Source organism: Penaeus chinensis, chromosome 30, assembly GCF_019202785.1.
Source record: "Penaeus chinensis breed Huanghai No. 1 chromosome 30, ASM1920278v2, whole genome shotgun sequence".
Classification (NCBI taxonomy): Eukaryota; Metazoa; Arthropoda; class Malacostraca; order Decapoda; family Penaeidae; genus Penaeus; species Penaeus chinensis.
The window spans coordinates 26769819-26779818 of NC_061848.1; the positions used below are offsets into that span (position 1 = coordinate 26769819).

General features: G+C 38.7%; 1 protein-coding gene across 3 annotated transcripts in view; it reads left to right on the top strand.

The window, feature by feature from the left end:
- The first annotated feature begins 3693 nt into the window (after window positions 1-3693).
- The window catches only part of LOC125041145 (protein phosphatase 1 regulatory subunit 7-like), a 14075-nt gene continuing 7768 nt past the window's right edge, over window positions 3694-10000 (top strand). The window contains exons 1-6 of one of the 3 annotated variants that reach the window (XM_047635939.1): window positions 3694-3758; window positions 7061-7189; window positions 7449-7504; window positions 8038-8234; window positions 8456-8618; window positions 9219-9335. In XM_047635939.1, coding sequence (XP_047491895.1) covers window positions 7063-7189; window positions 7449-7504; window positions 8038-8234; window positions 8456-8618; window positions 9219-9335 — 660 coding nt within the window. In that variant the 5' untranslated portion in view covers window positions 3694-3758; window positions 7061-7062. Of the gene's footprint in view, window positions 3759-3948; window positions 4044-7060; window positions 7190-7448; window positions 7505-8037; window positions 8235-8455; window positions 8619-9218; window positions 9336-10000 lie in introns of those variants that run through there. The other 2 variants (XM_047635940.1, XM_047635938.1) reach the window with 2 other exon arrangements.

Below are 10000 nucleotides of genomic sequence, written 5' to 3' on the forward strand. Positions count from 1 at the left end.
ACTGACTCCTACTTCTGACTTGATGAAAATTGAAATAGCCTGAAACACTTCATACACACTTCCATCAAAAATCACATTCCACAAAAAAAAAAAAAAACTTCGAGTAGGTACACACTCCCCTGGTTCTCCAGGGGTCTCTACACAGACAACGCCGAAGAAAACAGTGACTCTACAGACGCGCGCAATCATACAACACACTGGAAACTTGAGCAGTTTCAAATCTTTCCAAAAAACATTTGCCAAAACCATAGAGAAGTTGAAGTTCTTCAAGACGCAGACTGGACACCACTAACAGAGATGCATTTAAAGACCACAACGGCACTCATATCATCACACCAGAACACAAAACTCATCTACTTAACACAGTTCCACTCTGTGTTCCCCCGTCCTCGCCCCTATCCTCCGAATCATATTCACACAGTCCCACTGGATATCCTTTCTCCCAACTGACTGGCTTTGTGCAGACATCACCCCTTTTCAAGGCATGTGATCAGACTGACCCATCAAATTATCGCCCCATCTCACCCCCATCATCATACACAAATGCATAATGAATTATCTTAACAATAACATACTAACTGACACACAACACGAATTCCGACCCAAAGGATCATGCGAATCCCAACTTATTGTTACTCATAACATTTCCAGACTCCTAGACAGACGTTACGTTAAACAGGTAGACACTATTGTGCTAGACTTCGCCAAACCCTTTGACAAAGTCCCCCACAAAAGAATGACAAAAAGACTATATTTTTACGGAATAACTGGACAAACTCTTCACTGGATCACAGCTTTTTTTTCAAACAGGACTCAACGCGTTCTCCTTGATGGTACTATACCTAGCTCTATGCCTGTCTCTTCTGGTGTCTCCCAGGGTACCGTCTTAGGCCCTCTTCTTTTCCTACTCTACATAAATGACCTCCCATTATCCACCCCTAATTCTACAACTAAACTTTTTGCTGACGACAGCCTCATCTATCAACAAATTAAGAAACCTGACGACTGTAACCTCCTCCAGACTGACCTAGACTCCCTCGGGCAATGAGAAGTCATATGGCAAATGAACTTTCCAGACTAATGCAAAATCTTGAATTTCACTCGGTCACAAGCGCCTATAAAATTTCCATATTCATTCCGCTCACAACAGTTATCCAACGCAACATCACACAAATATCTAGGAATCACACTACAAATTTAACTCACACAGAGACAACATACAACACAAAGAAAACAGAACACTGGGTTTCTTAAGTAGGAATCTACACGGTTGTACACACACATAGCTTGCAATACACTTGTCTGCCCTACATTGGAGTGATGTGCAGCAATGTGGGACATACATGCACAGACAAATATTAGGAAATTAGAAAAGCTTAACACCTCAGCAGCCAGGTTCACCACGAACAATTACACTAAAATTAATGGCATCATAACGCCTATTAAGCAATAATTACATGGACACCCTCACAATACGCAGACAAGCACATAGATTAAAAAATATGTTCAAAATCACAACAATGAAATTGGCATAAATAAGCAAGAGTACCTACCTACACCACGCATGCATAACAAATACACGAAACACTCACGACCAGAAATATGTAACATACCCCGCCAATACAGATTCATACAAACACATACTTTCCACGCACCATTCGTGGCTGGAATAGGCTGCCACAACACATAATACACTCAAACAAAGCAGACACATTTCACCAGCTTACACTAATACACCTAAGAGCATACATAAAACTTCTAAGCTTAGCTACCCCCCCCCCCCCCACACACACACAACAATCAACCTCGCCCAATATAAGCGTGATATGCGCCATATTTTAGCGCCTTACGCTTTAACAACATTGAGATTGACATTGGGGAAGTCTACCGCGAGACAAGACCTCTGTGTTGTGCAGGATGCGAGGAAGGCAACGCTGGTGGAAGGTGTTGAGCCTCTTCTCTTGCTTGGCACAGGTTGTCCAAGTCTCACTGTCATACAGCAGCGTATTGAGGATGCAGACGTTGTGCACAGCCACCTTTGTCTCTACGGAGAGTTTGGAGTGAGGTGGACAAGGGTCGTACTTGCCTTTCCGATCCGCTTGCTGATCTCTTCGTCCAGACAGAGGTCGCTGAGGAAGACCCCAGATTGGTGAACCGGTGAACGACCTCCAGTTGATAGTCATCGATCATAATGACGGGAGGGTCTACAACATCTTCGCCCGTCACATTGGTCTTCTTTAGACTGATGGTGAGACCGAAGCCCTGACAATCCTGGGCAAAGTGAGTCATCAGAGTCTGGAGTTGCTGTTGCTGTTGGGTGGCAATTGCTGCGTTGTCAGCAAACAGCATACCTCTGGCGTGGGCCTCACGCATTTTCGTCTTGGCTCTTAGCCGGGCCAGGTTGAAGAGTCTTGCTGATCTTGTATGGAGACAGATGCCTTCAGATGAGGACCAGAGTCATGGCGGAGGAGAAGAGTAAAGATCCCAAGCAGGGTTGGGTCAACACACAGCACTCACTCCACTGCATATGCCAAAGCCCTTAGAGCAGCTGCCAGTAAATTACACACACACATATATATTCATATACATATATATATATATATATATATATATATATATGTGTGTGTGTGTGTGTGTGTGTGTGTGTGTGTGTGTGTGTGTGTGTGTGTGTGTGGTAGAAATTTCCATCTTCAGACTTGAAGATGGAATCCAGGTGGATTTCGAAACTGTAGTCTCATTTTCAATAAATCTAGTTTTTTCTACCAAAGTATCGACACGGAAGAGTGTTTTACAATTCATATATATATATATATATATATATATATATATATATATATATATATATATGTGTGTGTGTGTGTGTGTGTGTGTGTATGTGTGTGTGTGTGTGTGTGTGTGTGTGTGTGTGTGTATCTATTAAAAACATCCCTTGACAATCTTAAATACCTTGATGCCTATAAAAAGAGCCGACAACATGAGACATGGCGCCATCGGTGACGACATAGAAAGATATATGTATATGTATATGTATATGTATATATATGTATATATCATATATACATCATATATTTACATATATGTATGCATGTATGTATGTATATATATACATACATACATACCTACACCCCCCCCCCCCCACACACACACCCGCACACACACGCACACAAACACACACACACACACACACACACACACACACACACACACACACACACACACACACACACACACACACACACACACGCGCGCACACACGCACACACACACAGATATATATATATATATATATATATAGAGAGAGAGAGAGAGAGAGAGAGAGAGAGAGAGAGAGAGAGAAATAAAAAGAAAGTTACAGTGCGCATGACTTTATAAAAGCCGAGTTTTTCCCGAAATATTTCAGATGTTATCTATAGAAAAAATATGTGACTTTGATGTGATGATTCAGAGTATTTTATCAGTAAAATATTCCTTTGATTTTATATGCTTAATGATACGGTTGATTTTTAGCATCATTCCCTAAGTAACGGCCGCTGTTTTCCCGAAATGTATAAAATTATTTAACAGGAAAATGATTACTTATTTTGCTATGGCATATGAAAATTAATAATCCTTGTAAAAGTATTCCACATAGATATTTTATATAATATGCCCGATTCTTTGGATAAATTAATCAATAATATTTTAAAATCGGTACATTTCGTAAACTTGATGTAAACAAATCCAGACACACCTAAACCAACACCCAATACACTACACTGGTAAGTAAAATAAACACAGGCTTTTCACGTAAATAATGAACCAGAATTTAAGAACTTGATATTATGACAGAATTTAGCAGGCTGATTCGTTGAGAAGTGCGAGAAAACAGTCGATATTTGTCAGAGATTTACAAGATCAATTATGACTCATGTTTGATGATAACTTTCGAATCCGTATGAGTCACTGTTTTCTATTGGTTTAATAGACGATAGTTGACTCTTTATTGCCTGTTGGATTTAAGAAGTGATATTGGTAAACAAGCAAGGCAGGGAGAAACTCAAGAAGTAAGACACAGAGGGTGTAAAAATTATCCTTCATTAGTTTATATTCATATATTTTAGTGGGTTTATTGTCAATCTTATCATTCGTGAAAGTTGAAGTGGATATGAACATTTTCGAGGGAAAATGAGACATATTTCATTATGACAGTCTGATATTTGAATACTGTTTTTCATACAATGAATAAGACTTCAATTGAAGCTTCATAACTAAGTCTGTTGATTTGCATCTTTGATAACATTATATATATTTGTTTTAATTTGTTTTTGCTGTGTATAACTAAATATAATATTTATATCAGCACCTTATGGAGTCAATAGATTATTGAAATCTTATAAGCATTTAATTTAAACATTCCAATTGTAAGTTGAAATAAATGTTATTTGATATGGGAATATTAAACATTTTGACTCTCATCATTTATTTCAGTTTTAGTAGATTTGAATCATTTTGAAAAGAGTTATTTATACAGAAAGCAGTTCCTAGATTTACCAGGTAAATGGCAAACCATTTGAAAACCACTGCTTTAGTTACTTGAGATTTTTGTATTGTTCATGTATTATTTTACTTTAAGATTGTGCTATACCATCTGTTTTCTTAGAATTCAGAATTTCTGAAATTTGCTCAAATTATCTTGAAGTATACCAGTCCAAGCTAACTTTGCACTAGTGGAAGTTAACCCTGGCCCACTCCTTGCATGTGCAATAAATTAAAAGCACATTAAAACAGAGCCTGAAGGCACAAGACCTTTAAACTATCCCCAAATTAGCTCATGACTCAATTTAGCTCATGACTCAATTTTTCACAGTCGTTTCACCTACCCCTTTTCATTTCCTTCTCTTCTCTCACCCTTTCAACTACTCACTTCCTAAGGTGTGAGAGCCGTGTTGAAAGGATGAAAGGCTGACTGTATCAGTCATGAATGCCCTGGGTGAGCCATGGGTACGGTATTCCCCTGTTTAGTTGTTTAGCCCTTGCCCCTCAGGGGGACCCGGAGGGGTGGACTATTTCCCTTCCCAACATTTCCTAGGCCTACCATGGCTAGTAATGAACACTTTGTACAATTAATGGGGGCAATATGGCTTTCCCTGTATCAAATAGCCCACTGATTTCAATTCTAGTTCCCGAATCCCAGGCTCTCCTATGACCACAACTCTGAACACTGCTACTACTACCCCCTCCTCAATACCTATTATCACATTAGCCCAGTCCAAATCATCGATTGAGGCCAGTGCTCAATCTCCAGGAAACCTTCCTCCTCTCCCAATATCCACTAATTTATATCTTCCACCCCCACAACTTTCTTCATCAACTACCCCATCCTCCCCTATTACTACTCTGCAGCCTTATTGTCCACCACTCTGCAGTACTACCTCTCTCAACACTACTCCTCTTCCACATGTCTCCTTCCTTCTACAACCCCCTCCTCTACAAATATCTTGAATACTTTGTTTAGCCCGGGCGAATGGGATCAATTTTTTGTAATCCTCCCACAGCCCTTACTCTGACCACACTCTTCTCTTCCAGCAATGCCTCCAAAAACAAGTAGGCAAAGTTTCCATCTGCAGCTGCCCCAATTGTTCCTGCCTTGTCAAAGTTCCGTCCAAATCCCAAGCTACAGCATTATCTACCCTAACTGAATTCACTGGCAAACCGATTCCTGCCCAACCTCATCTATCCCTTAATGCTTACACTGGAACTTTCTCCATCTCCCCAACAAACTACCCTGTCTGTGACAAAGATTGGTCAGATTGGACTATGATATCAGTACAGTGTTACCCCCCCCCCCCCAAGAGACTGTCATAGGTCCTCCACCAATATTGCCAAAATTACTTTCCATAGACATGACATCCCCTTTAAGTAATGTTTACACTGGCGGAGAGTCCCTCCTTGTTCGACCATATCAACCTCCCCCCTGTCAGTGTCAGAATTATTGGTGTCTAGTCCATCCTGCCAAACACTGCTGTTCCATAGCCTGATGCCCTTTCTGTGCCCAACCTGGTCATAATTAGTCAAACTGCTCTGCACAGTCACACAGGTTTGCCAATTGTGGCAGCTCCCATAATGTATTTTATAGGGCTGCCCTACTTGCAAGTTTGAGTCTGAAGTGGCAAGTCTCAAACTTGGCCCCACTTTAAAGCCAGACAGGAAACATGTCGTTTCTCTCTCATTCACTATTCCAGACAATCCAATCACTACTTACCCAGTACCTACCCCTCTTCCTACTCACCCAACTCATCACATAGGACAAGCTAAACACTTGATCCCATATTCTACCCCATCTTCTTCATCATCCTCTCCCTCCACCCCTCAGACATCTGTCCCCGCTTCTCTCCCCCCCATAAGGGACCTCCCCAACCAACTCCACTGCAGAAACTCTCAAAGACATTCAAAACTTTTTAATCATGACTAAAGATAACATGCCTACACCTCAACTATCCTCCAATCTTTCTACTTCCATTCCTTCTACACTCAAAGTAACTGCCAACATCTATCACCTTCCTTCTCATGTTCCCCCTACACCCCTTTCTCCCATTCCCTCCCAACGCATCCCATACCCTCCTGCTACAGCTACATCATCCCTTCCTCCTTCCCCACTATCCCTCCCACTTCCCTGGATTCTCTCCCTTAAACCCCACTCCCATTTGCAAATCCCTGCCTTACCCTTCAGAAATCCTTACAAAATCCCGCACATCTTCCATTGACAATTTTGATCTAATCGCCCTTGTTAATTCCTACTTTCCTAAATTTCTATACAACTTCTGATGTGTAGTACATATAATCATCTTTACCCTTTTCCCTATTACCCCTTTCTATAATGCTATATTACCGTTGATGTTAAGCACATATATTTTGCTTTGAACCCATTAACCAATAACCATTTCTTTATTCCTCATTAACAACAGTTGATAGTGATATTTCACTTAACTGCCAGTTTTACTGCTGCTGTTATTATTCACATTAATATCTTGATGTTAGCATGTAATATCAAATACAAAGGAGCATTGTTATCTCTAAACAGCCATGGGGGACTCCAATCAATCGTCAGCAGACAAAGTGTCACCGGGCTCTGACGAAGTGTCAGCCAATCACCAATCTGAAGAGTATGATGAACCAACTGTTGAATCTGATGTTGAAGAAGAATCAAGAGGTGAGGTTTGGAACCAAGAGGTATAACTATCTTACATAATCAGCCATTGGTGTGAAATCTTTAATTCATTTATTACAATGAATTAAATTTGAAAAGGATTTTAAATCATATTACTATAAGTTTAGGAAAGCTTTAACTGAGGTATTTAATCTCATTTAAAAGAAACCAACTGATATGATCAACAGTTTTGTGGCATATGGGAGAAATCTGTTTTAAACAAAAAGTTTAAACATTTAGCAAAACTTGTGTTTTTCTATAGCGGATGCTGATGAAGGAGAGACTGAAGAATTAGTCATCTTGGATCCATCTGCATCGGTAATATTCTTATTCCCTTGTTTTCTCTAAAGGTTGTGTGAGCTAAATTGAAGTGTGCATGGATGATTGGATGTGAATGTGGATAAGGGCATGTTTTTGCACAGACTTAACATTTATTGTAGCTGAGCTGCATTCTGCTGTCTAATGTCAATAACTATATAAAGATGTCTTTAAAATTCAGTTTCTTTAGGTGTAGATTATTTACTAGCTATAGAAATATAGTAGGTAATGAGGATTTTAACATAGTGCAGAAAGATTAATTTTGGTAATGTTGCAAATAGTAAGATTATAGAAGCTAATACTATATGTGTACACTGATAATAGAAAGGAATTGATGATTTTGTAAATGATTGAGAGAGAGATAAGGAGATTTTAGATGGTTATAGCTATACACTGATGCAATACATAAGGAGGGATGGACAGAGATAAGTAACAAGAAGAGCAATAGTACTGACAAAGAAGAAAATGTATAAAGAGGAGAGAGGATACATGTAATTTGTATTTGATATGTAATGTGTTTTCCTCACATGCAGGAGGTGGATTTGAATCATCGTCGAATTGCAAAGATTGAGAACTTGGAGGCACTGACCTGTGTTGAGACACTGTGTCTTCGATGGAACCTCATCAAAAAAATTGAGAATCTTCACACGCTTACGATGCTAAAAGAACTGGAGCTTTACGACAACCAAATAACTGTGATTGAGAACCTCTCTATGCTAGTTAATCTTGAGTATGTATTATTGGATGCATCTTTGAGGGTTTTTGGGTCCTGTAAACTTTTCTTAGGTCTTTAGATTCAAAGCTGCATGTTTTCCCTTTGCTTGTTTTTTAATAAGTTCTTTATTGTATAAATTAATCCCCTAAAGTAACTCTGTGAAACATGTATACAAATACTTTTAGACATGTACTGATGCAATTTTTTACTATATCTGTTTCTTTTCTTTTTTGTAGGGTCTTGGACATCTCCTTCAATAGAATAAGGAAAATTGAAAACTTGGAAGGCCTCACAAACCTAAAAAAGCTTTTCTTGTGTGCCAACAAAATTTCCCGCATTGAGAACGTCAACCACTTGAAGAGCCTGGAACTTCTCGAACTGGGAGATAATAAGATAAGGGTGAGGATTTTGTCACTATTATGATTTATTTAATAAAGATCCAGTTATCAGGAGATGAGTCGGTGGCTTTTCTTTCTAATGTCTTTTTATGTAATGTCTCCTTTAGATTTTTGTGAGTTTTGTTACATACAGATGGCTCCATGTGTGTTCAGCCACCAAGCAATCTATCAGTTGGCCCTAGTGACAATTCCTTGAATTTGTGGGAAAATGCGTTTTCTTTCTAATACGATTGATATTGACATTGTTATCATTCTTATTGATATTATGATTATTAAATTGTTATAAAAATATTAATAACATCAAAGACAATGAAAAAATAGATATGAAGCTTACAAAAAATCAAGGAAAAGGGTAAACAGGTGAGATAGGTAAGACTAATAGCTGACTCCTTGGTGACTAGGCACTTGTAGAGCCATCTATGTGTACAGACAATAGATGAACTTTTATTACAGTGAGCATGGCACTGTAGTCTTGCCACCCACACTAATTGGGTTAATAGGAAAGTAGTATAGATAATAATTTGGCTGTAATATTTATAATGCTCTTATCAAAATATAGTAATAAGCAATAGGTTTTAAGTGTCAGTTTTCTTCCCAACAGGTAATTGAAAACTTAGATGGTATGACAAATCTGAAGAGTCTGTTCCTTGGAAAAAACAAAATCACAAGACTTCAGAACTTGGATTCTCTCATTCATCTGGAAATTCTTGGTGTACAGGTAAGTGTAAAATCAGGCCCTTCTTGTGATTGATTATGATGTGTTTTCTTCTTTCCTTCTTTTTTATTACCATTATTTTTAGTAGTAGCAGTGTTGTAGTCCATACAGCTGTCTAACATGATGAGGAAGGGAAGGATACCCAGCAATGAGAACACTATCAGTCTAATAATATATGAAAAGGTAACTAGAAAAAGATGGTAAAAACATAAGCAGGTTTGGGGTGTCAGGATTCAACTTGGAAAACTGTATTCAGGAAGACTATGTTTGGAAAGCAGGCAACTGATTTGTACAGTGTTTTTGCCAAGCATACAAGGAAATTAGCTTCAGAACCTCAATAATAGCAAGTAAGATCGTTCCTCTAGAGAAGAAGCTGGGCTACAGGCCAATTGAAATTGAAAAAGGATTTAGAAAGATCATTCAAAAATATATCATGGAGGAAACAAATGGTATCTGAGATTTATCTGGGAATTTCAGGTGTGTGCTAGTCATTATGCAAGTGAGAAATGGACTGAGAATGTAAGTTCTCTTTCAGAAATTTGCTCATGACACCATTAATGCTGCACAAGTATATAACATGTGCCAGTGATCTTAAAGCTACAGAAAAAATTAAAGATGGAGTACAGTGATGATGCAGCATCATTAGCTACTATTCAAATACTTAAAAG